Source organism: Gouania willdenowi, chromosome 22, assembly GCF_900634775.1.
Source record: "Gouania willdenowi chromosome 22, fGouWil2.1, whole genome shotgun sequence".
NCBI lineage: Eukaryota > Metazoa > Chordata > Actinopteri > Blenniiformes > Gobiesocidae > Gouania > Gouania willdenowi.
Genome location: NC_041065.1, coordinates 32,529,696 through 32,556,240, shown reverse-complemented (window position 1 = coordinate 32,556,240; position 26,545 = coordinate 32,529,696). Strand labels below are relative to the sequence as shown.

The 26,545-nt window shown below is 38.7% G+C and overlaps 4 protein-coding genes across 4 annotated transcripts in view; 1 reads left to right on the top strand and 3 right to left on the bottom strand.

Moving 5' to 3' along the window:
- The first annotated feature begins 436 nt into the window (after positions 1–436).
- Positions 437–4,380, top strand: odf3l2a (outer dense fiber of sperm tails 3-like 2a). The gene is made up of 5 exons (XM_028437763.1): positions 437–1,019; positions 1,700–1,810; positions 2,585–2,707; positions 2,785–2,926; positions 3,403–4,380. The coding sequence occupies exons 1-5, from the start codon at positions 971–973 to the stop codon at positions 3,764–3,766; spliced, it is 789 nt and encodes a 262-aa protein (XP_028293564.1). The 5' UTR covers positions 437–970; the 3' UTR covers positions 3,767–4,380.
- On the bottom strand, positions 4,167–7,958 carry ebi3 (Epstein-Barr virus induced 3). The gene is made up of 6 exons (XM_028437764.1): positions 7,823–7,958; positions 6,419–6,533; positions 6,239–6,341; positions 5,893–6,010; positions 4,693–4,856; positions 4,167–4,610 (listed from the first exon to the last, which is right to left on the bottom strand). The coding sequence occupies exons 1-6, from the start codon at positions 7,923–7,925 to the stop codon at positions 4,449–4,451; spliced, it is 765 nt and encodes a 254-aa protein (XP_028293565.1). The 5' UTR covers positions 7,926–7,958; the 3' UTR covers positions 4,167–4,448.
- Positions 7,959–8,167: 209 nt separating this feature from the next.
- On the bottom strand, positions 8,168–13,467 carry LOC114456166 (rab GTPase-activating protein 1-like). Its single transcript, XM_028437762.1, has 9 exons — positions 13,182–13,467; positions 13,019–13,090; positions 12,369–12,479; positions 11,758–11,862; positions 11,603–11,686; positions 11,444–11,515; positions 9,177–9,401; positions 8,337–8,536; positions 8,168–8,246 (listed from the first exon to the last, which is right to left on the bottom strand). Exons 1-8 carry the CDS (start codon positions 13,284–13,286, stop codon positions 8,390–8,392), a joined length of 921 nt encoding a protein of 306 aa, XP_028293563.1. The 5' UTR covers positions 13,287–13,467; the 3' UTR covers positions 8,168–8,246; positions 8,337–8,389.
- Positions 13,468–19,102: 5,635 nt separating this feature from the next.
- Positions 19,103–26,545, bottom strand: part of LOC114455906 (protein FAM163A-like) — an 11,085-nt gene continuing 3,642 nt past the window's right edge. The window contains exons 2-4 of the mRNA XM_028437209.1: positions 23,447–23,496; positions 22,124–22,238; positions 19,103–19,609 (exon numbers count right to left, since the gene is read on the bottom strand). Of these exons, the coding sequence (XP_028293010.1) occupies positions 19,259–19,609; positions 22,124–22,216 (444 nt within the window). The 5' untranslated portion in view covers positions 22,217–22,238; positions 23,447–23,496 and the 3' untranslated portion in view covers positions 19,103–19,258. The remainder of the gene's footprint in view (positions 19,610–22,123; positions 22,239–23,446; positions 23,497–26,545) is intronic.

Genomic DNA, 26,545 nt, shown 5'->3' with positions numbered 1-26,545 from the left:
TTAGGAAAAGGTTGTGAGTTATAATGACAACTAATCTGGCGGGGGATGTTGATGACTATGTCGGTTTGTTAATAATTATAATAATACATTATATTTTTATATATCATCTTGAAGCTAACCAAGGAGGTCAAACCAAAACATTTTGTTAAAAAGGAAAGTTTTTAAGTTGTTGATGATGTCACAGGAAACAAACCTAACACACACACACACACACACACACACACACACACACACACACTAGAGGAAACAATCTACACATCATTTATTGAACACAAAGTAGAGAGAAACGTAGAATATTCATCATCTATAACTTTGACCTTTGACCTCCCATCACCCCTTTGTTGTCTAACTCTCTTTTATTATTTAGAAGTCTGGTATCTTATCTTCATATATTAGCTTTCAGAAACTCTTCAATGTATTCAGTAGTTAGGATGATTTAAAGTGCATCTCCTGTCCTAATGCAGTGATGTGTTCAGGTTCAGTGGGAAACCCTCGACAGGACGTGAAACTGTGCACATCATCTAACTTGAGTGGTGTGTGTACATATATTTATTGTGTGTTTTTGTGCGTTTGCTTCTATTCCTGAGCAAAGTTCAGCGTTTCCTGTGCTGCTGTTACTTACAGTGTGAGCTGCAGGGCTCGGGTTCTACAGCTGTAACACGACGCCAGGAATAGGATGACAAACGGACCACATGTTTCTGACCTGATTAGATCAGACACAGAGCAAAGCTGCTACACCATCAGCACTGTGAGGGACGATGTTTCTGTTCCTTTACTCTGTGGGAACCAAACTAACCAAGAGAAGACGTAGAGAGGCCTGGATCCACGTGTGATCTAGATATAATCCAGATAGGATGTCCTGTAGCTGAGTGAGATGATGAATAATTAATGGAGGGAAGGTGAGGCTCATCTGAGAGAAGAAGAAGAACAGGAAGTGAGTGAAGAACAAAGGACAAAGGAGAGGAAGAGGATGGAAGAGGAGGTGAAGAGGAGACCCATCATCTCTGCCAGAGAGAGAGGTGAGTGAGACGCAGCCTGTGATTGGTTCACACGCTGCAACATTCTGATTGTTTATAATATCCTCCATAACATCAGAGGAAAAGCTCATTTTAGTTCAGGGGCCAAAAATGGACCAGTTTGATCTGAAATGGGCCACAGATTTAAGGCTGAAAAAGGAACAATTTTAACATCATTATGCCTAAGTTTTTAATATCAGTCCCTGCAGGATCTTCACTTCAAAAATTATTTATTTTGAATGATTTTTTGTGTAATTTAGAGGAATTGTTTTTACGAAATTGCAAGATTTGTGGAAAAATTCTGAGTTCTTTCCACAATTTGTAATTAAAAATAACTGCATTGATGTGATATAAACAAAGGAAAACTGCAAGTCCCTAAAATAATGTAGAGTTTCATTAAATTGGGGAATTTGAGATATCTTTATATTGTAATTTACACAATAATAATCATTTTTAATGTCTTCTGTGGGCCAACTTGGATGCTCTAAAGGGCCAGATGGGGCCCCCGGGCCTTGAGTTTAACACACATGATCTAGAGTTTAGACCTGGGACCACATGTTGAAAGTCTTGGTCTTGGTGCACGGTCTGGTCTAGATATTGTTGTGTCAAATTTAAAAAGGAAAGGTCAAAGGTCAGCATGTGGAACTCATCATTTTCACCATGACCTCTGACCTCCCCCTCAGGCCCCGGCCCCGGACGCTACGCCCTCCCCCCGACCCTCGGATACCTCCACCATGACTTCACCAAACCCAGTAGTCCCGCCTACTCCTTCCACAGCCGCCTGAGCAGCACCAGTGAGTCTGAGCTTCATTATTAACTTTATCAATAATTTATAAATACTTTAAAAACAGAAATAATTGAGTTCTAATAAATGGGAACACTTCAAAATCAGCACAAGATAAAGCACAAGAACGTAGCAGTTCCTACTTCCTGTTCTTGTAGTGGTTCCTTACTTCCCATAGTTTTCACATCTTCTAGTGGTTTTTCACTTCCTGTTCCCGTAGTGATTTTTTACTTCCCGTTGTTCTTACTTCCTCTAGTGTTTTCTGACTTCTTGTAGTGATATTTTTCTTCCTGTAGGGGTTTCTTTATTCATGTAGTCATTTCTTACTTCCTATATTGGTTTTTTTCTTCCTGTAGTAGTGGTTCCTTACTTCCTGTAGGGGTTTCGTACTCCCTGTAGTAGTTTTTTACTTCCTGTAGTGTTTTCTTACTTCCTGTAGTGGTTTCTTACTTCCTGTAGTGGTTTTTTACTTCCTGTAGTGGTTTTTCACTTCCTGTTCCCGTAGTGATTTTTTACTTCCCGTTGTTCTTACTTCCTCTAGTGTTTTCTTACTTCTTGTAGTGATATTTTTCTTCCTGTAGGGGTTTCTTTATTCATGTAGTCGTTTCTTACTTCCTATATTGGTTTTTTTCTTCCTGTAGTAGTGGTTCCTTTCTTCCTGTAGGGGTTTCTTACTTCCTGTAGTGGTTTTTTACTTCCTGTAGTGGTTTCTTACTTCCTGTAGTGGTTTTTTACTTCCTGTAGTGGTTTCTTACTTCCTGTAGTGGTTTTTTACTTCCTGTAGTGGTTTCTGTGGACTCCAGTCCAGGCCCGATGTACCACATTGGTGAAAAGGTGACGCGCTTTGGTAGAATGGAGACTCCGTCATACTCCATGTTGGGCAGAGGACGGCGTTCAGCGACTAAAGGTGAAAAAACCACTTGTGTGTCACGTCCAAATATGCTGAGTCATGATTCATTTTCCTTCCTCTGTGTCTGCACATAGATCCAGTTTTCCAAACTCCAGGACCAGGAACATACAGTCCAGAGAGAGTTCCACCTGTGAACGGCCATCGCACACCGCCGTCCTACACCATCGGCACCAGAACCAGATACCGCTGTGTGGATGCAGTCCCAGCACCCAACAGGTACACACAGCATTAGCACTAGCAGCCTGAGCATTGGCAGCATTAATAGCATGAGCGTTTGCAGCCTGAGCGTTAGCAGCATTAGCATTGACAGCATTAATAGCATGAGCATTTACAGCCTGAGCATTAGCAGCATTAGCATTAGCAGCTTGAGTGCTAGTGGCATTAGCAGCCTGAGCATTAGCTGCCTAAGCATGAGCACCATGAGCATTGTCAGCCTGATCATTAGTAGCATTAGCAGCATTATCAATATTAGCAGTATTAGCAACCCAAGCATTAGTAGCATGAGCATTAGCATCATGAGGATTAGTAGCATGAACATTAGCAGCCTGAGCATTAGCAGCATTAGCAACCTGAGCGTTAGCATTAACAGACTGAACATTAGCACTAACAGCCTGAGCTGTGCCACAGGTTGTAAACCCATGACCTATGAAAACGTTAACCAATGCTAACCATGTTCTCTGTTCCATCCTCAGCTACAGTCTTCCAAACCTTCTAGGATGTTCTATTCCTAACAAAGTTTCCAGCTCCAGCTTTAGTTTCTCCAGTCGTAGGAAATATGGAGCTCCTAATGAGGGTCTGTCCTCTAGTCCTGGACCAGGACAGTACGACAGCACCAACCCAGACGTCTACCGCCACAGACAGCCCTCCTTCACCATGCAGAGCCGACACCGCAGAGCCAATAAGCCGGGCTCCGCCCCCAGTCCAGGCTCCGCCCCCGGACCAGGATCCTACAGCCCAGAACGTTTTTACACACACCTCCCTAAAGCCCCCTCCACCACCCTGGGAGTGAGACACTCTCAGTTTATCACTCCTCTCGTGGTGGATGTAGCTGACTGATGACCAGTCAATGTTAGCAACAGGTGGTCCAGGGGCCACATGCGACCCTTGGTCTAACTTCATACGGCCCCTGAAGTAAACACACAAAATGACTCCAAAAACATACTAAATGACATAAAAAAAACATGCAAAAGGAAAATAAAATGACTGAAAAAAACGTAAAAATAGCCAAAAGATCCAAAAAATTCAAAATGACTAAATTACAAAATAAAAATATACATTAACAAATACAACTCAAGAATATAGGAAACAACACTCAGAAATACACACAAAAGAATCCAAAAACACAAAATCACAGAGAATGACTCCAAAAACGCACTTAACAACTAAATTACTCAAAAAAACCCACAAAATCTGAGAAAACAAACGTAAAATTAGAACAAAAACACACAGATCTAAATTCAGTTCAGTTGAACTTTATTGACAAATTACAACAATATTAATCTCGTAGCGCCAACAAATCTCCATCAACAGCATCAGCTGCAGTGGAGAAAAAACTCACTGTTGACAAGAATGTTGATCATATGACATGTTTCTGGCCCCGCCCCCTACGATAACAGTGGTCAGTCTGCTGTAAACTGTTCAGTAAAATAGATTTATCAATAAAGAACAAACATGAAAACATGAAGTTGTGATGTTTTATTGCAGCTCTCAGTGTGTGTGTGTGTGTGTGTGTGTGTGTCTACAGTTGTGTAGTTGTGTGTGGTGTGTGGAGTTGTGCAGGTGAGCTCCAGTCGCTGCACTGACCCAGTCCCAGTAGATCTTCAGCACAAACCTGGAACAGGTAGAGACGACCTAAGCCCAGAGCCTTCAGCTCCACACTGGTGTTCTCAAAGGGCCCCAGCTGGAGGAGGAGAAGAACAATAAACATCTGCTGCCATCACCTCTGACGAAGGAAACACTGAATCAATGAATGAGGGACTCACGTTGACAGAGCGGGGGCCGTCCCTGCTCTCCCACTGGTACTGGACGTGGTACTTCAGAGGGAACAGGTCCAGGTTGTTCCAGGTGGGGGGAGGGTTCCACTGGACCAGGAACTTCCTGCCATGATGGTGGGAAACAGTGACACCTTCTGGAGGGTCTGGTTTCACTGTCAGAGAGAGAGACAGGAATATTTCAGTTTATAGATTGTTTTCACCGACGTCACATTCTGGGCAGTAACCTGGATGAGTGGCTATTTTGGCGACACTCGGATGTACAGTATATACCATATGTTAGAGGCACTCAGAGGTAAACTCTGCGATGGATAAACCATAGAAAAGCTCCTCAAAATGTGTTACAGATGCAAAGGCATACAGGGAGGGACTTGGTCTGCAGGAAAGAGCACGATATTTGGAAAAGTTAGGCTTTATTGGTGGTGCAGATCAATACGAGTCATCTCCCTCGTCTTGGATCAATGACGACCTGGAGAGTCTTCCGTCTATTATTTATCCTGAAATTGTCAACTACCTGGTTTTCTCGCCAAGCCCATACACAGAGGAAGACCTTAAATCTTCTAAAAGGTTGGAGGCCTATAACCAGATGGTGTGTGGAGATGCAGTATCAATAATTCACCATTTCCTCTCAAAATTTGGGATTTGCTTGTGTGCGTGCGCTTTGTTTACCTGCTGCATATCACCAATATGGTGACTTCAGGGTTGATGACGCGCCGTGAAAACCCTTTATAGGATAATTTCAAATAACTAAAATACATTCAATTATCATCCACACAGTCACACTAACAAAAATATAACTAAATTACAAAATAAAGCAATATAAATCATTCAGCATCTTTTAAAAAATGTTTTGAGCAACTCTGACAGATTTAAATATAAATAATCAAAAATACCTTCCACACGGCTAAAGTACATTTGATTGGATACCGTCCAACTAGTCCGTAACTTCAACTATCAAACTTTAGAGCATTATAACAATTAGAGTTTGATTTTGAATCGTTAAGGAAAGTTTTAAATACATTATAATAGTTTTTATTCATGTTAAAAAAATTTTTTTTTTTAGATTCAGGCGACAACGAAACCGTGACGTAATTTTTTGTTTACGAATGAACTATAACAAGCTTTCAGTGGATGGATAACGGGGCCTGTGGATAACAGTGTCTGTCGATAATAGGGGCCTGTTGCTCTCACCGATATCCTCCAACATGAAGCTGGTGAGGTGTGAACTGGTGCCAGCGGGATAAACAGCGGTGACGTTGACGATATAGTCTGTGTAGAGCTTTAAACTGGGCAGGTGGCAACGCCAGAGCTGGAAAAAACACACATAACAGGAAGTACATCATTATCATCCATTCTCAAACCAACTTCAGCCACCAGAGCGTGTCAGCGCCCTGTCGCAGGGAGAGTAAAGGTCCCTTAAGGTGAGCTTTTCTTCTCTGCTTCATTGTCTACTATTAAACCTCAGAGTGGGAACTGTCGCCCCCTGTGGTCACAGATTATTTTCAGGTCACAACTGTTTTTAAAATAAAGCTTTTACCTGCTGAGCTGAGGATGACGACAATGATGATGATGATGATGATGATGATGATGATGGTGGGCTTGGCGTGCACATGTTAACGCTCCCTGGTTTGTGTCTCTCACTGACAAACACAGACAGAGTGTGAGTAGAGTGTGGGACTGACTGAAGTCTGTCTGTAGTCTGTTTGCACTGATTTACCTGTAGCTGATGACGTAGTGCAGCGGGGGGGAGTGGGGGGGCTCAGGCCACCAGCACAGGGTCACGTTGGGGTAGGTGGAACAGCGGCACAGCACGGCCGGAGCAGAGGAAGCGTCTGAGTGGAACAGCAGCAGCATTAATGACCCACACTCTAAACTGTTCACGTCCAGATGTTTGGCATTGGAGGACATGAATGTAATGAATGTAATGAAACTAAACATACAAATATCTAAAAACAAGTCAGGGATCCTCCACTGTTACTACAATTGTGTCCTAAAATCTTTTCAATGTCCTGATTAGTAAATCTATGCCTAAAAAACACATTATTATGCACCATATTCATGTAATTTTCTTTTAAAAATGTCTCTACTTTACAGTTTTAGAGCCTGTGTTCCTCCATCTTGAAATCACGTGATTGATGATGTCACACGGCCCCACTGTCTGTAAACATCTCATTGTTTTATATTAGAGTGAAACATTCAGCCTGATTTTTAGATCATTTTGATCATTTTTGTTTACAGAAAGAGGATAAAAGCTCCTCTAAGGGACCTTTACTCTCCCTTAAACAGTGTGCTGACACACTCCGGTGGCTGAAGTTAGCGAGTAAATCACAGACAGTTGAAGACACACAAACCCTGAGGATAGAAGGACTTCTTTTTGGTGGGAGTCCTTCAACAGTCTGTGATTTACTCGCTAACTTCAGCCACCAGAGCGTGTCAGCGCACTGTTTAAGGATCATTGATCCTGATCATGGTGGCATGATCGTTCACACTTTAAAATCTCTATCTATTTCTATTCTATCTATAACTATACAGTAGGTGTATTATAATGTACGGACACGCCCATTTAAAAAGAATGTTTTTTACATCAAATGTATTATCCAGATCTGATCCAGATGAAACTCAATGAAACTTTGTAAAAATCAGTCAATTAAGAACCAAGATGTGAATTTTTAAAAATGATTGATTGTCCGGATCATCTTCAAAATCTAATCACTCGTTGTTTATTCTGTTTCAGATTTTTCCTGACAATTTCATCAAAGATACGGACATACGTTTTTGAGTTAGACTGTCCACTGACAAACAGAAATAATAAACTGACTAAATAACTAAACAAACAAACAATAAAACAAACAATACATGAGCAAATAAACAAAGAAATAAACAAAACGAAAAAACAACTAAACAAAGAATAAAACAAACAAACAATAAATACATAAGCAAATAAACAAAAAAAACAAATAATAAAGCAAATAAATAAATAAACGTAGGTGAAAATGCATTTTCTTTGACTAAAACACTGAAATAAACAGGAAAATGTGAAATGATGATTTTTCTCATGCAATCAAATTAAATCAGTGATCGTAAAGGTCAGGTTTCCTCTCAGAGCTGCTTCTATACTCACTCCCTGAGGTGGTGGAGGTTCTCAGCAGATCCAGACCTTCACCTCCAGGAACACACGTAAGAAATGTTAGAGCCACAAACACGGTGAGAAGGAGAGCAGCCATCACAGCTTCAGTGTGTGTGTGTGTGTGTGTGTGTGTGTGTGTGCTCCAAAGTCCACTGATAAACACTTAAAGCTGAGAGTGAAAGAGGAACAGGGGCCATCCCTCTGGGTTTTCTGTGGCTAGAACTGCTCTGATGACGTCACTCAGAGAGAAAATATATCTATTTCATAGTTTCAATGAAACAAAAAGTATGAAAGTATGAATGTGAAAACACACATTTATCAGAAACTTTATTAGCGTCTAAAGAGTCTGTCATCAGTCTGAGGTCTGCTGCCCCCTAGTGGGACACTGGGCTACTGCAGTGTGTGTGTGTGTGTGTGTATGTGTGTGTGTGTGTGTGTGTGTGTGTGTGTGTGTGTGTAGGTGTGTGTGTGTGTGTGTGTGTGTGTGTGTGTGTGTGTAGGTGTGTGAGTGTGTGTGTGTGTGTGTGTGTGTGTGTGTGTGTGTGTGTGTGTGTGTGTGTGTCAGTGTGTATCAGTGTGTAATGTGTGCTTCCTTTGTGTAACAGTGTGTGTTCCATCTCTGTGTAGAGAGCTGAAGGCTTTGATGATCCAACTGTTCTTTGCTTCCTGCAGGTTGTGGGTTAAAATCCCAGTCTGATGCTCCAGGACCTACACGTGAGACAGACAGGAAGCAGTTATTACACACACACACACACACACACACACACACACACACACACACACACACACACACACACACACACACACACACACACACACACACACACACACACACACACACACACACACACACACACAGTATGTTGGGGGTTATGCCAGTGTTTTTCAACCTTGGGGTCACATGAAATGTCTAGTAATGACTTATTACTATTAATTGTTTAATTTCCATACTTCTATTCAAAAAGCTAAACTTTCATAGATTCAAGGCCCACAATTTAAACAGTTTCAAGTATTTATTTGTTTATTTTGACATAATTTGGGATTCCAGCTCATAAAACCCACAAAAACAGGAATTCAAAAAATTAGAATACTGTGAAGAAATCACCATTTACTTCTCAGTTTTTGCAGAAAAAAAGAGGAGAAGAAGACCTGGACTGTTGGCCAGTGGTCCTCTTTTCTCTTTTCAGTGTGTCTTTCATTCTGGAATTAAGGTCCAAGGGTTTTGAGGAAGAAGGATGAGGACCAGACCAGAACATTGCACCTCAAATCATGACTGTGGATATTTCACACTGGACCTCAACCAGCTTGGTTCTGTTCCTCACCCTTAACCTGGTCTGGACCAGCTTACCTGGATCCTACACTGAGCCTCCACCATCTGTAGTTTGGTCTGAACCAGGTCTTGTTCCAGCTTCTGAAGCAGAGCTTTGAGAACCTCATTCTCCTGGTTCTCCCTTTGGTCTGAGATCTTCTCTCTAATCTCGAGGTTTGCTGTGGTTTCAGGGATTTGATCATCAGTGGACGTCTGGTCTAATGGAACAACGTGACGACAGTGGGGACACGATCTCACTTTACTCTGAAAAGGAAACAAAGGGACGATAAAGCTGCAGCAGATACAGATGATCTTTGATCAGATGTTTGGAGATGATTAGAGAAAATTAGACAAAAAAAACACACAATAGACAACAACAAAAACACACAAAATGACTGAAAACAACAAAAAACTACAAAATTAGAGAAAGATTTACAAAATTACTCAAAAAACTCCACACAAAACAACAAAAGAAACACACAAAGGGGGTAAGCTACGAATCTAGATTAGCTCTTATCGCGCTAACTTCCGGGATTTAATCAGTGTGTGCTGGACTACAAATCACGCTGGAGCTTAATCACTATGGCAACTAATGCTGACCGGCTAACCTGGTCGTGAGCAGGTTTTTCTTTGGTTTGGACGTTAGCGAGTCCTAAAACCCCGCCTCCTGACCAATCAGATCATTTAGAAAACAACCTGCCCATTGTTAGAAGATCCTGGTTGGTGCAGATCTGACAGCTGTGTTTAGGAAATTAATCCTTTCATTTACTGATGACATCATTTAGGAAAGATATAGATTTATATCCAATGGAGTGATTTACAGTCAGCTGATGAAGCATGTGTGTCGATCCGTGTGCATAGACAGGTGAAATCATTCATTAATTCATTATTCATTCATTCATTCATTCATTCATTCATTCATTCATTCATTCATTCATTATTCATTATCATTATTATACGCTGGCGCTGACATTATCAGCAGGAACATGAACAACGTGCTCTCTGTGTGTGTGTGACAGAGGTACTTGAATAGAAACACGTGTGTGCTGTAATAAAGTTTAACCGCAGAGCACTGTCCGTTCATCATCCAATGGATTAATATCAAAAATATTCTCACGCTTTTACACATTTAAAGTGTCATCAGCTTCCTGTCTCAGTTCTATCATTCCTGCCTTTTCTGTAACAACAGTGTTGTCTTTGGTCTGAATTATGGATTTTAATCATTTATCATTTTAAACTTCAGCAACCTGGTCAGTACCAAGTTATGAAGTGATCAGATCTGAGAGAGTATAAAAGCTCCGCCTCCTGCTGTGCGCTGCACTAACACTGTTGCTCTTCAATGTCATCATGGATTTATATTAATTATATTTATTTAAGATCATAAACTGTTCCTCCATTCATTGTAAAGACGCTCATTCTGCCAGTTCTCTTCATTGATTAGTCAGACGCTGCAGTCTCCACCCCTTTCATGTGCACGCGCACGTAGCGAGGCTGTAAACACTTGGCTTAAATTATAGCGTGTTGTGATCAATGTGCGTAGTACAGCTGCCGGTCTGACAGGAATGTTTGGTGAGTTGAAATAGCTAACGTAGATTAATCCAATCTAGATTCATAACATAACAAAAGACTAAAAAAAACAAACTAAATGATAGAAACACACACAGTGACACAAACACACACCCATTTTTATCCCCCGCCATGAAGTGGGAGGAGGATATAGGTTTGAGCTCCGTGCGTCTGTCTGTCTGAGTTAAAGACGACAGCTTTTCTCAGAAACTGTCAGATAGGATTTAAAATACGGTGGGTACGTTCCGATACATTTCTAAATTTATCGGAACGTAGTCGTGTGATATATCGTTTCAAAGGAAATTCAGCGTAAATTACAATTTTAAGGCAAACAATTTCATTTGTTTTACTCAGTGGAACCGAGTCATTTCACTGAATCCTCGGGAACGTGGTACATGCTATTTGACCCGGTTCATCAGAACTAGTTTTTACTCTGTTCGAGGTATCTTCAAAGGGGACAGCTTTTCATAGAAACCGTTTAAGATAGTTAGTAATTGTATATTCTGATGTGATCATATTTTCTTAGATTTAGGAAAAGGTTGAGTTCTAATGAGAACTAATCTGGTGGGGGATGTTGATGACTATGTCTTCTTGTAGTTTCCTGTGTTAATGCTCTGATTGGTCATTATTCTAATGCTGACATGAATATTGATCATGTGACCCTCATATCAGAGGTGCGTGGCCCCACCCCCTGGTATTAAAGCTGCTCCTGTCTGCAGTGATGATGATGATGTTCTCACCTTGATTAAAGCCATCTGTTGTGTGTGTGTGTCTTGCTCCTTCTCCATACGCTCTGTCAGCTGACAGCAGACCTAAGGGGTGGAGCCTCATTAGTACTGTCACATACACACACACACACACACACACACACACACACACACACACACACACACACACACCTGTTTGTAGTCTGCTATGATGGCTGTGGAGCGTTTGATCTGCAACTCCTTCTTCTTCATCTCATTCCAGAACGTTTCTTTAACCTTAAACAAACAAACAAACGTTGTCATGGAGACGTGATGCAGATCTGATAGAATGAGATCCATCATCTCACCATGTCACACTCCTCCTGTTGTCCTAGTTTCTGTTGCTCTGAGATCTGCAGCTGGTGTCGGGTCTGAACCAGGTCCTGGACCAGACCATCAACACGCTTCTTCACCTGCGCACGCACACACACACACACACACCATTAGCAGGAGATCAACATGCTCTGACCAATCAGAGCATTAACACAGGAAACAACAGTGTGTGTGTGTGTGTGTGTGTGTGTGTGTGTGTGTGTGTGTTTTTGTTCCTATTTTGTGAGTTTGGAGTCATTGTGTGTTTGTTTTTATTTTGTGTCTTTGGAGTAATTTCTGTGTATTTTTCTTGTTTTTTTAAGCGTTTGGACTAATTTTGTGTATTTATGTTGTTATTTTATGAGTTTTTTGCTGTTCTTTTGTATATTTTAGGTCATTTTGTTTTTTGTTGTTAGATCGTATGTTTGGAGTCATTTTAGTATGTGTGTGTTTTTTATGTCATTTTGTGTCTTTGGAATCATTTTTGTGTATTTTTGTCATCATTTTGTGTCTTCAGAGTCATTTTTGTGTATTTCTGTTGTCATTTTTTGTGTATTTTTTTGATGGTCCATGTTGATGGTATGAATAGATGTTGCTGGTATGGTACCATGTCCAGGTCCTTCCTCAGGTCCACTTTCCCACTGATCAGTCTCTGGGCCAGGTTGTCGTTCTCCTGCTCCAGACGAACGATGACCTCCAGAAGCCGTCGGTTCTCCATCTGAGAACAAACACAAACACTTAAAAGCTTTTATCACAGAGGGGCCACAAAAATGTGTTTGTTTGATCTGAGGGTCACATGATCAACATTCACGTCAGCGTTAGAATAATGACCAAACTGAGCATTAATACAAGAAGAACAAAGTGTTTTTATAGTAATTTTGTGTGTTTTTTTCTCTCATTCTGTGTTTGTTGTTTTTTGGAGTCATATTGTGTATTTCTGTTGTAGTTTTGCTAGTTTGTCAGCACTGTGGGTTTACGGAGTTGTTTTTCTTGTCTTTTTGTGTACTTTTGTCGTCATTTTGTGTAACACTGTTGTCGTTTTGTTCATTTTTGTTGTAGTTTTGTGTGTTTTTGGAGTATTTTCTGTGTTTTTCTCTTGTCTTTTACTTAATTTTCCTGCAATGTTGTAATTCTTTGTATTCTTGCTCTTGTTTTGTGTATTTGTACATTTACTTTGGGGGGCACCAGTTGCCTATTCTGCTTTAAACCATCAGATGAACAAAGTGAAGCTTTAATAAAGAAGAGTTATTTTCTCACCATGTAGACGTCCTGATCAGATCCTTCTTTAGGTTTAGTTTCCTTCGCTTTGGCCTTTTTAGCTGCAGGAACCTGATGACAACAGACTGATCTCAGTCCTACACGTGATGAAGGAATTTATCTTTCAAACATCATCATCTAAACATTATTATTATCATCTTACATTAGAAGATCTGAGCTTCGGATCAGCTTCATCTTCTTTCACCAAACAGGCCAGGATCTCCTCCTCACTCATCTGCTCCTCCATCACACACACTTCCTGCATCATCCTGTGACTCCTGTCCTTCTGCACCAGCTGATGATGAAGATGAAGATGAAGATGATATATGATCAGCTCCTCTTTCTCGAGCGCTCGCTGCACAACGTCTGAGTTTAAAAAATGGCAGAGTTTGAAGAATGAGGAACATGCTGCTTCACTCTGAGACAGCGAGTGTGTGTGTGTGTGTGTGTGAGTGTGTCAGGTAGCAACAGGTTCAACAGGCTGTATATGAGATGTGTGTGTGAGCTTTAAACACACCCACAGACCCACACACACACACACACACACACACACACTGTTACAGCCAGCTTTGGAAATTTATTTATTTATTCAAACAAATACAATAAAGCATATGTGTCAAACTCAAAGCCTGGGGGCCAAATGTATGTATTTTTAGTGTTATTTAGCGAGTTTGGAGTATTTTTTACACATTACATTAGCATTTCTCCACAGATTAACTCTTTGGACTGATACACTGTCTGTGTGCGTGTGTGTGTGTGTGTGTGTGTGTGTGTGTGTGTGTGTGTGTGTGTGTGTGTGTGCGTGTGTGTGTGTGTGTGTTGTACAGTTTTCTCATATTCGATCCCTTTCTGTAAACAATCCTGATTTGAGCTTTCTTTGAAACGTTTTGAGTGTTTCTCACTGTGCTGCATGTGACACTTCACCTCAGGGTGTCACACACACACACACACACACACACACACCTCAGTCTCATTGTGTTCTAAAGGCAAAGCCGACCAGCAGGTCCATCAGGTCCAGACTTAACCTCCTGGATGTCCGACTCTGATCACATGATGGTGATCACTCATCATCTCTCAGCTTTAATCTTCTCTTTCACTTTTGTGACTTTTGGGAAGTTTTTGTGGGTTTTCTTCAACATTTCCCATGGTTTCTACTTCCTGTTGAAGTGAGTCAGAAATCAGACAGAAAGTAGACGTTAGCGTCCAAAAGGAGGAACAATGTGTGAAACATGAGGGATCGTTTTCTTACATCATGTCGAGAAAAATTAAACATACACTTGAAAGAATCTGAGGGAACCTGAAACCTACAGTGAAAGAATAGCTAACGCTAAGGCTATAGAGGTGAAATGTTCATTAGTGATGTTATAAAATGATGGAACGTAAAGGTAGTAGTAGCTAGCTTAATGTTCCATGTTAGCTGTGCTATATGAGTAGCATAGCAGCTAATGTTTGTTTAACAAGGGCTTGAATGATGAAGGTGTTTCTGTCCTTCATTGACCTTTAAAAACTGACATCAAGAAGTTGTTCTGGGGTTTCCATGGATACGTTTGATGGTAACGGAGTGGAAAGGAAAAGATAAAGTGCTGAAAATCACTAGAATTCTAGAATTTTTCTGCTTTATTTGGCAACACACACTTAATATTTCAGTGGGTCACATTTTTACTGAAAACAATGTTAAAAAGTATCAGTCCAGGACATATTTTTACCCAAAAGTCACACAGAAATGTGTGATGTTAGAATAAGAGTGAGATGGGCCCCATTTAGACACGGCACCATTTTCACTATAAACTACAGATGTTTGACATTAGCTTTGTGTCCAACATGTATTTGAGGTCACATTATTTATAACTAGTATTTGGTTAAGCTCACTAATTTGGGGGAATATATAAAAAAATAAACTTTTCATGGGAATTTTTTTTGGAAATTGGGAGAAAAAACACACAAACTCTTTATAGACACAAAATTCCAACAAAAATACACCAAAAAAAAAAAATAAAAAATCACAAAATTAATTCAAAAACACAAACATAAAATATAAAAATAGACAACTAAAATACACCAAATTACTTACAAAAATGAGAGAAAAAAAATTAAAAATTCCACCAAAAACACAAGAAAGAAAAAAAAAAATCACAAAATTAATCCAAAAGCACAAACACAATGTGAATATAAAAATACAATTAAAATACACTAAAAAACACACAAAATCATGTTTCAAATATTTTTCAAAGACACTTTAATTAATATATATTTTTACACACCTTTAATGATACATTTTTAATTTCCAAACATTCCTCACACTGTTAATCAGGTTACAAAGATCAGCCATAAAAACACTAAGATGTGCACAAAACAAATCATGTAAACATCCACAATCTGTGCGTTTTGCTTTAAAAATATTCATAGATTTAGCAGGCATAAAACACGGTGTAAATATTCACTCTACTGTACATAGATAATGATCATTTATACTGAACAAAAAACATAAATGCAACACTTTCGTTTTTGCTACCATTTTTCATGAGCTGAACTCAAAGATCTAAAACATTTTATATATACATCTATTTATCTCAAATATTGTTCACAAATGTGTGTAAATGTGTGTTAAAGAGCAGAGATAATCCATCCCACCTCACACAAGATAGAATAGAGGTGATCAGAATGTGTGGCCTGTGGAAAATCGGTCCATTCCTCTTCAATGGTTGTGTGAAGTCGCTGGATATTAGCAGGAAGTGGAAGACACTGTCGTATACGCTGTTCCAGAGAATCCCATACATGCTCAATGGGTGACACGTGCTGGTTATTCAACAACTGGGATGTTTTCAGCTTCCTTCCACAAATTGTGTTTGGATCCTTGCAACATGAGGCTGTGCATTATCACGCTGCAACATGAGGCTGTGCATTATCACGCTGCAACATGAGCCTGTGCATTATCACGCTGCAACATGAGGCTGTGCATTATCACGCTGCAACATGAGGCTGTGCATTATCACGCTGCAACATGAGCCTGTGCATTATCACGCTGCAACATGAGGCTGTGCATTATCACGCTGCAACATGAGGCTGTGCATTATCACGCTGCAACATGAGGCTGTGCATTATCATGCTGCAACATGAGGCTGTGCATTATCACGCTGCAACATGAGGCTGTGCATTATCACGCTGCAACATGAGGCTGTGCATTATCACGCTGCAACATGAGGTGATGAATGGCACAACAATGGACCTCAGGATCTCGTCACTGTATCTCTGTGCATTCAAAATGCCATCAATAAAATGCACCTGTGTCCATAACATACCATAACCTCACCGCCACCATGGACCACTTCATCCACAACGTTGACACCAGCAAACAGTGAAAACTGGGATTCATCCGTGAAGAGAACACCTCTCCAACATGTCAGACGCTATCAAATGTGAGCATTTGTCCACTCCAGTCGTTTAGGACGACAAACTGCAGATGGAGACCCCGATTAGGACGATGAGTTTACAGATGAACTTCCCTGAAACGCTTTCTGACTGTTTGTGCATAAATTCTTTGGTTATGCAAAGTGATTATTGCAGCAGCTGTCCTGGTGGCTGGTCTCAGACCATCATGGAGGTGAACATGCTGGATGTGGAGGTCCTGGGCTGGTGAGGTTGTGAGGCCAGTTGGATGTACTGCTAAATTCTCTGAAACGCCTTTGGAGACGGTTTATGGTAGAGAGATGGTGGACATTCCTGCAGTCAGCATAACAATTACACGTTCCCTCAGAACAAATGACATCTGTGACATTGTGCTGTGTGATTAAACTGAACATTTTTAGAGTGGCCTTTTATTGTGGCCACCCTGAGGCACACCTGTGCAATAATCATGCTGTCTAATCAGAATCTTGATATGCCACACCTGTGAGGTGGGATGGATTATCTCTGCTCATTAACACACATTTACACACATTTGTCAACAATATTTGTGAGAAATAGATATTCTATGTAAATAGAAAATGTTTTAGAACTTTGGGTTCAGTTCATGAAAAATGAGCGCAAAAACAAAGGTGTTGCGTTTATATTTTTGTTCAGTGTAGATACAAAACTGAAAACTCGGACATGTTTCTGTCCTGCGAACCACGTGTTTGAAACCAGAGGACGATTAAACACAAATCACTGGAGGAGGAACACTTTTCTTCTTCAAATGATCACAACATGCACTAACGTGGCCTCCGTCAGTTTTTAGTAGAAAAATACGTAGCCCTCATGTATGGGCCACTGGTCACGCCCCCTGCAGGTAAAACCAGGAAGTGAAAATAAATCCAGTGTTCACAAAGAGGAATGTGTGGAAGTGATCAGATCATGTTACGTCTTTTCTAACTCCACTGGAATGTCCTCAGACACAAGGAAGACAAACTAAAGATGGAAGAGCAGAATTTAATGCTAAATGCTAAGCTAGCCTGAGCCAGTGAGCCATGCTACATGTGATGCTAACAACGTTAAGAGTCATATCCAGCATTCAGGGCCTCCCATTATCTGTTTCTAGAGCTCATAAACTCTGTTTTAGGGTTTAAATATTCCTGCATCACTTTACACTTTTCCGTGTTCTCGTCTTTCCATGTTTTTGATTTTTTACTGCTGTTAAACTTCCTGACGTACAAACGTAAAACTGTGGAAAACCAAAAAATAAAAAAATCCATCTTAGTCTCATCTGTCCACAAACCATCGTCCCAGAAGGACTGAAGCGTACCCACGTACAGTCTGGATTTTTTATGTCTCAGTGTCAGCAGTGGATTCTTCTAAGGCAGGGGTTCTCAACCTTGGCGTCAGGACCCCATTTGGGGTCGCAAGACACTGGGAGGGGGTCAACAGATTCCTTCAAGAAACTAAGAATATTTTTTTTTAACAATTTGGGCCAAGTTTTGCTTATTTTTTTTACCATTTTTCTGCAACTACACCAAACTCACCATATTTTAACTTATTTTCATCACTTTTTCTTGCCATATTTTTGCTCTTTTTACATTACTCCCATTTCTGACACTTCATCACATTTCTATATTTCCAGCACGTGTTACTGCTACAGGTGACTTTAAACGAGCATCACATGCTTGAAACAAAATGATTCTAACAATTTCATCCGGTCTATTTTTTACATTTTGTGTAAAATTATGTATATTTTGGTTTTTTTTTTCTTCTTTTTTCAATGCACATAAAGGAAATAAACACATGTATAACCAAAAACATTTGGAATTGCAACAATTTCTGGGAGAATTGGTGTATTTTCTGGAAAAATTCCAGGGGTGTCAATACTATGGTCCTTTACTAAACTCATGCTTTGGTCCGCAGTAAAAAACACAACATGGCACTGTGTCTAGAAATAGACGACATAGATCTATGCTCCCTACAATGAACTAGTTCACCTTAATAAATGTGATGCAGTAATGCACCAACCAGTGGTCCCCAAACATTGGGTCGTGGACCATTTGGTACTGGTCCGCAAAGAAAGGTAAAGTTTTTCAAAGAAAATAAAAATATTTACAATAAATTGTCACTTCTACTTTTGTGTGTTCACATCTCCCTCACTGATTAAACTAATGCTAAATGCTAATTTAACGAACAACCTTTAATTTAAAACAAAAAGCTTTTACTGTACAGATTTAATTTTAAGTCTTTACTTTTATCAAGTTTATCACTGGTAAAAATTCTTAATCTTGATTAATCAACTTAAATTCATTAAAAGCTAAATATTTGTGCTTTGACAAAAGTGAAATCACAAGTTTAAGATAAAATATCAAACATTACAGGCTGTTCAGAGCAGTTTATAAGCTGTGATTTATTTTGTTTGTTAGAATTGTTTTTTTAAGTTTTTTTAAGACAAAACTGCTGTCGACTTTATGTTCCTCAGACGCACTTTTAGGATTTTTGATTAAATGTAAAATAAATAATTATTAAATAATTTTATATAAAATGATTGTATATTATATTATATATTAAATAATGATATATAAGATTTTATATGACATTATGTTATATTAAATAATTATATATTATATTTTATATTAAATAATTTTTACTTTACACTTTCATAAATGTATTTTTTTTATTTTTTACGTTTTCTTAATTTTGGACTTCAAATCATCACATTTTTACTAATTTTCTTCCGAAATAAATAAAATACAAATAACCTGTTAGCTGTGTGTGTGTGTGTGTGTGTGTGTGTGTGTGTGTGTGTGTGTGTGTGTGTGTGTGTGTGTGTGTGTGTGTGTGTGTGTGTTAAACATCAGTACTGTAGGCGCGTTGTGGGGGGGCGAACCCCTCACTGGGCTTGTGGTAGCTCAGGGAGGCGGAGCTTAGGGAGAAGGAGGGGTTCTCGTAGTATGTGTGGAACCCCAGGCGTTCGCCGCCGTTACTGAGCTCGTCTGAGAGTCCAGAACGTACGAGGAACGGAGAACACGACGGGCAGGAGTTGTTCTGAGAGCCAGAGTCCAGCTGGTCGAGGGAGGCGGGGCTAATGGCCGTGCCGTCCATGGCGAGGGCGTCGCAGGCGTTACAGGGGGAGTGAGAGAGCGGGTCGGCTCCGCCCACTGAGCCCACCTCTGACTCAGTCCTCTTACAGCAGTAGTACTAGAGGAGGGAAAAGAAGGACAGAGCAGAGATGATGGAAGCTTAAAGCTGCTGTGAACACCATTGATTTATCCTCTAAGTAACAGGAGAATGGTCCTGGACCAGGTCTCCTCACACAATAAGACAGTTTAGGATTTATGTCAGCAGTTTTCTGGTCCTGCTCATGTTTTCATTCAGTCTGTGGATGTTTTAGCTCGTAAAAAGCTGCTCACGTTTATGTTTTGTTTTACGGTGTTATGGTCCAAATAGTATCCAGATAAACTGGTGACTGACGGACTATGAGGAACAATAACAATAGATGTTAGAACTGTGTCATCTTTTTTGATGGCAGTAAAAATGTTTATTTTGCACGTTAAAATACTGCTACCACTAACAGCAGCCATCAACACACACGGAAGTTGATCACAAGAAACGAGGAGCACCAGTAGATTCAATACACCACCTCTGGTTCCTTTAATCACATATCGTATGTACTTTTGGTAAGACACATTATTTTTATTCTTTTTTTATTTATGTATTAATAACATTTCAATTCATCAGTTCATCAGTAATGTGACTTATGCGTTGCACTTTTTTTTGTCCGTGAGTAAAAGGTTGATAAAAAGTTTAAAACAGATTAAAATTCCATTTTAAAGTTTTTGGGATTTATTATTATTTTTCAAATACACATCACACTAGGGATGTAACGATTCTCTCAACTCCCGATACGATTCGATTCACGATACTGGGTTCACGAAACAATTCTCTCACGATTTATTTTACAAAATGGGACTGTAGACAAATGATGACTGAAAAATACTGTATTATTTTCCTTTTTTTTTCATTGTCAAAAGAATCCTTTGAAAAACTATTCAAAACAATGCAATCTAACTAAAAATAAATCTTGAATAAAACAAATAAAGGAATAATACAAATGAAGAAGAAGCCTATTAATTTAAATTCTGGTTCTATAGTAAACAATGCAAAACTGCATAATAGTTCTTTTTCTTTTTAAAAGCACAACTAAAAATGCATTTTGTGCCTTAACAATGGGACTTTAAAAAAAACAAAACAGTCATTGCTCTGTATTTACGTCAGATATTTGTTTGGACCAGCAGAGGGCGCTGGTAACCCAGTGGTCAGTTGGCATGCAGTTATTCTAGCAGTGAAGACGAGACGCTATGCTAGCAGACAGAGCTAATAGAAAAACATGACTTTTACAGATATTCACGTAATATTACAGATATTTTTTCAGTGCTAAAGGGGTAAGGAATCATTTATGAACATGTTTAAGAGTAGAAGGCGGCCAGAAAGAAAGTAGTAGCAGATTCCGCCCACAGTCTACACTGTTAAACAAGAGAGTAATAAATATATAGCGCCCTCTGCTGTACTGCGATTCAATTTTCTACATATTGATGTGAACCGTAATACCTATGAATCGATTTTTAAATGCCTTACGACTAATCGTTACATTCCTACATCACACACAAATATGAAATGACTGGAGTAGTATAGCAGTATAAAAATATCTGAGGGGGTGCTAATCATGGCTACTCTGAACTTCATGACACACTTTAATTAACATGATCAAAGACTAATTCTCTGGGGTCGCTGACATTTGTGCTATCAGAATAGGGTCACGACCCAAAGAAGGTTGGGATAAAGTAAACTTAAAAATCAGTTTTTTGACATGGTGTGACCAGAAGTTGCCATTTTTCAAAGTAAGAGCACGTTAGAGGGCAGTGCTTTGTTTCTGACAAGAGAGCCAAAATAAAACTTGTACTTGTGATTTCCCTGTTGGTAAATATCTGATCTTATTTTAGTTGAAGTGGGAATATAAAAAAATAAGCAAAATATTCTGCCAAAAGAAAAGATCTCGATGTAAGTAAAATAGATTAAAATCAACTGTAAAAAGAAATATGTTATCAGCATATATTGCATTAATTCAGGAGTGGAATATGGAGCAGTTTGATGTGAAGTGGAAGCATTTCAACATGAATTAACCCTTATTTACACTTTCACATTGAAATGATTAAATACGTAAAGCACTGACATTATCCAAGCACTAAGTGAGAGATTTCAGTCCCTGCAGAATCAATTTCCAGTTTTTATTTAATTTGGGGGAATTTTGTGGAATAAATTAATGAAAATTGCAGGATTTTGGAAAAATTGAGAATTATTTCAACAAATTGAATTGACTCGTGTGATCTAGTAATCTAAACATGGGAAACATGTGAGCCCTGCAGATATTGTTTAGTTTTGGATGGACTGAGGTATTCTATAACTGAGCATTACGGTGCATTTAATGCTGAGTGAGCGATGTGCACGTTTGTATTTTTGCTGCATTGAGCTGAAACAGAAGGAAAACCAAGCAGCTGCAGAGTTAAATGCTGTAGATTCTTTAGACTTGAAGCTAATGAAAGTGTTTTTATGACTGTTTTAAAGCTCAGGGGGATGCTAATGATCTGCAGTGCATCATAAAAAGTTAACGTTGCACAGGATTTCCTCTTCAAACAGTAAACTCTGCAGGAGTACCTGTAATCTGCAGTAACAGAGTACGGCTACGATCACCAGTAGAATCACTGCAGCCAGAATTCCTCCAGTTATCACAATAGTTCCTGCTGACATTCGACCGGTTCTCCATCAAACCCTTCAGAGGCGGAGATAAAATACACACACACACACACATATATATATATATATACCATCATCTATCATAGAATCACATGTTACAAGATGTAGCTCTGCCCACACACTCACTGTATTCAGTTACACCACGAACATTTCCCTCGTGAAATCAACAAGAACTAGAATATTTAGCATTTTGTGAAGAAAATACAAGTGAGGATTCATCGCTGAAACACATTTCTATTTGGATGCTGAAAAAAAAGACCCTGACGTCGTCTACTAATCAGGAGCCAGCATTTCACTCTACTAACCAGACTACTGTAACCAAGTAACTGTATCCATGGAACTGTATCCACGTAACTGTAACTGTGTAACTAACTGCATAACAAAGTAAACTGTAAATATGTAACTACGTAACCAAGTAATTGTAACTATTCAACTACATAATTATCTACGTAACTACGTAACTATTTACGTAACTACGTAACTATTTACGTAACTACGTAACTATCTTTGTAACTGCGTAACTACATAACTATCGACGTAACTACATAACTATCGACGTAACTACATAACTATCGACGTAACTATCTACGTAACTACGTAACTATCTACGTAACTGCGCAACTATCTTTGTAACTGCGTAACTACATAACTATCGACGTAACTACATAACTATCTACGTAACTATCTACGTAACTACCTAACGATCAACGTAACTACCTATGTAACTACGTAACTATCAATGTAACTTCGTAACTATCTACGTAACTACGTAACTATCAACATAACTATCAACATAACTATCTACGTAACTATCTATGTAACTATGTAAGCTTGTACTACCTAACAATGTAACTATGTAACTACGTACCTGTAAATTATAAATAAGTAACTAAATAACTATGTAACTGATGATGACAAACATCAAAGACAAGCATTTCCCTCTGCTGGCTTCTGATTGGCTGGTGGCAAACATCAAAGGACCATCAGCTTTACTTTGTGATGAAGTGGATGGAAAATGAAAATGAAGAATAAGTGAAAAAGTTGAATAGAAAATATAGCAGAATGTCTTCAGGTTTCCGTAGGAACTCCCAGATCAATGCACATCTCTCTTCACTGTCGCCTTTTATAAAATCCCATCATATATGTATACATATATGTAGTATATGTACATACTGCATATATACACATGAGTGTAGAATGTGTGATGTCACAGCTCAGACTTACATTAAACGACAGCAGGAGACAATGAAACCATGACAGACTCAGTTCAGCTCCTACAGGACAACAAAAACACAACTTTAGTGAGTGTAATATTTATTACACACAATAATAATAATAATAATAACACACTAACACATTCATTAGCATTAGCATTCCCATTTGACCTTCTTGTCGTTCTTATTGGGCTCATTCCTCATGAGGAAACACAGACACTTTTAATGTAGAGCAACAAAGGAAATAAATACAAGTTGTGTTGAATCTCAATAGAAACCTTTGGATGAAAAAAACCCACAGGAATTCATGTTATTCTCGAAATTTCTACTTTATTCTTGATTTGCCCAAATGTATTTTCTCCATCTAAATTTGTCTTTAATCTGCTTCCGTAGTGTATAGAGTAGAGCCTGAGATGGAATTTGGGAAATTTTGAAAAGGAAAATGTTATCCTCTAACATTCCCACTAACTATTAAATGTAAAACACAGTTAGTTTTAGTGTGACTGATGCATTAGTGGCTCTTTTGGTTCCATGAATAAACACTGTGTGAAGATAAGACAAACAACTCTGATTGGTTAAAGCTGCAGAAATCAAAAGCAAATCAAAGACTAACATCATCATCTCTAAGAAGTATTCATCTAAATAAATAAATCTGTCACTGTTGTAACTTTCTCTACACCAGACATGGGCAACTGGCAGACTGGGGGCTACAAAAAACATTATTTTATAGAAAAATACATTAAATGTTCCCAAAAACACATGAAATGTGAAAAAAAATTCTAAAAAAAAGGACACCCAAAATACACAAAATAACTTCAAAGATACATGAAATGGGAGAAGAATACACAAAACAGCAACAAAAAACATACAGTGACTTCCAAAACACATATAGTACATTGAGTGAAAATGAGAACAAAAATACACAGAATAACTCCAAAAACAGATTAAATGAGAAAAGAATATGTATTAAATGAGAGAGAGAGACAAAATTATACAAAACAAAAAATGTTCATCAACAAAAATACATAAAAGAGGAGGATTGTGTCATTAAAGTCATTTAAATACCAGTGATGATTGTTTTCCATGTGTTTATTCTAATTAAACAAATGAAGGAAAGAGATCAGCTTTCTTTCTCATTACGTACAAATTAATGTGATTTTATGAAATGTTGAGGCTCATAAAGTAGTAACGTGTGATGAATTCTAGTCTTAATGAAAGATTAAATGTTTGAACACTTGATATGTTTGAGATTGAAGGAGAATCTGAGCCTGAGGGGAGAAAAAACCCTCGCACTCTTCTTCTTTGTTTCTTCAGCTGCAGAGGATGATGATGATAATGATGATGATGTGTGATGCAGGTGAAGGAAGTGTAACCGTGTGTGTGTGTGTGTGTGTGTGTGTGTGTGTGTAGAGGGCTCAGACAGCTCACTGCGTTGCGTCACCACACTAAATTATAAAAACGGCGGCGTTAGGCTGTGATAATGTTGTTAAAAGCAAAGTGAAGTCACCACGGACTGATTCACTTCATCCTCCCAGGGCTTCTAAAGCCCAGAGGAAATGCACTAAACAACTAAACCACTGAAAAATACACAGAATTTACTCAAAAGTCATGAGACGACCCCAATCAGACGTCATTAAAGACCATAAACTTCCTGAAATCATTCCAAACATGTCTAATACAGTTAATATTGTTATTAAATTAATATCATACACAGCAGAAATACACTGAAACAAACACACACTGAGATTGGACGTCCAGCCATTAGCTACACATGCTAAAGCTAACATTAGCCCACCTGTTTTATAGTGAAAAATATGCTGTAAATGTGTGACATTGTCCATAAATGTGTGTTTGATCTGTTTCATAGACATTTTTCACCTAATAGAAATAAATGAAGATAATAATAATTCAATGTCTTCTTCTTCTTCTTCTTCTTCTTCTTCTTCTTCTTCCAATGAAATACATCACTGGAAATGTTTCATATTCAAGGAAAGAAAGACAGAAAAAAAGAAAGAAAGAATAAAGCTAACTTTGACTGAAAGCTTTTTCTCAGTGTGTCCCACGTCTTCTGTCGCAAATCAATCAATCAAACAATGAGCTGAACATAAAGAGGAACACATTAAATATATACATACATATTATATTAGTACTATCATTAGCTTAGTTACTGTGGATCGAGGCAGCATTAGCTGCTAGCTGCTAGTTATTAGCTATTAGCTGCTAAAAAACAGTTGAACCTCAAATTTAACAAAGTCAAAGTGATATCAAATATAATTTAATATATATATTTAATATATATATATTGTAATTTTTTCCTCTGGTGTGACTAATAATAACAGGACATAGGGCTGGGCGGTATGACCAAAAATGTCTAAATTCTAACAGTTTTACGGTATATGACGGTATTTCTTTTTCATGCATAATCATGTGTTCACAGCATTTTCTACTGGTTGAAAATCAGAATCAGGTTTATTTTGCCGAGTACAGTTTAAAAAAACAGCACATGGAATTTGACTTGGTAGTCGGTGCGCGGAACAAAGAAACTAAAACACAAGCCAGCAGCAATAATGTAGAATAATTCCACACTAGTAGTAATACAAGTTTGCAACAGCAGCCCAATGGCTCTTTGCCGCGCTAGCATAGCTTTAGCATTAGCTTGATTTCTAGCTTTAAAAGCTACATTTCAGTGGTGTGGTGGTTTTTTATGGTGAATAAGGTAGAGTTTTGTTTGAATTACAAATTGCGATCCTTTGCTCTCTTTTTTTGTGTATTACTGCCGACATGCTAAGCTAACCGTGTCTCCGTGTTCGTGAGTGTTGTTCTCCTGTAGCAGAGGCATGTGCACGCAGACACGTGCTCACATGCTGCTTCAGAGCTTTTAATTGTGTCTTTCTGATCCATTTATGTATGATTTACACCATAACTAACACCAGAGCGCTACTGTTTACCTTCATATTTAGAAGTGCAACTTTGAAAAGAGTCCGGTCTGAAACGCGCCGCAGCGTAGCGTTCCAAAAGTGGTATAATCAAATACATCGGTATGACGATATATTAAAAATTCATATCATAACAAAAATGCCGGTATAACGCCCAGCCCTAACAGCACTTT

What these genes read in the sequence shown, in the direction of transcription:
- odf3l2a (XM_028437763.1), top strand. Translation starts at nt 971, where the DNA reads ATGGAAGAGGAGGTGAAGAGGAGACCCATCATCTCTGCCAGAGAGAGA. An exon ending in CATCTCTGCCAGAGAGAGAG is followed by an intron (nt 1,020 to 1,699) that starts GTGAGTGAGACG and finishes CCTCCCCCTCAG; the next exon opens with GCCCCGGCCCCGGACGCTAC. An exon ending in CAGCCGCCTGAGCAGCACCA is followed by an intron (nt 1,811 to 2,584) that starts GTGAGTCTGAGC and finishes TACTTCCTGTAG; the next exon opens with TGGTTTCTGTGGACTCCAGT.
- ebi3 (XM_028437764.1), bottom strand. Translation starts at nt 7,925, where the DNA reads ATGGCTGCTCTCCTTCTCACCGTGTTTGTGGCTCTAACATTTCTTACG. An exon ending in CACTACGTCATCAGCTACAG is followed by an intron (nt 6,342 to 6,418) that starts GTAAATCAGTGC and finishes TGTGTTTGTCAG; the next exon opens with TGAGAGACACAAACCAGGGA. An exon ending in CGTCATCCTCAGCTCAGCAG is followed by an intron (nt 6,011 to 6,238) that starts GTAAAAGCTTTA and finishes TGTTTTTTCCAG; the next exon opens with CTCTGGCGTTGCCACCTGCC.
- LOC114456166 (XM_028437762.1), bottom strand. Translation starts at nt 13,286, where the DNA reads ATGATGCAGGAAGTGTGTGTGATGGAGGAGCAGATGAGTGAGGAGGAG. An exon ending in TGAGGAAGGACCTGGACATG is followed by an intron (nt 11,863 to 12,368) that starts GTACCATACCAG and finishes GTGCGTGCGCAG; the next exon opens with GTGAAGAAGCGTGTTGATGG. An exon ending in AACAGGAGGAGTGTGACATG is followed by an intron (nt 11,687 to 11,757) that starts GTGAGATGATGG and finishes TGTTTGTTTAAG; the next exon opens with GTTAAAGAAACGTTCTGGAA.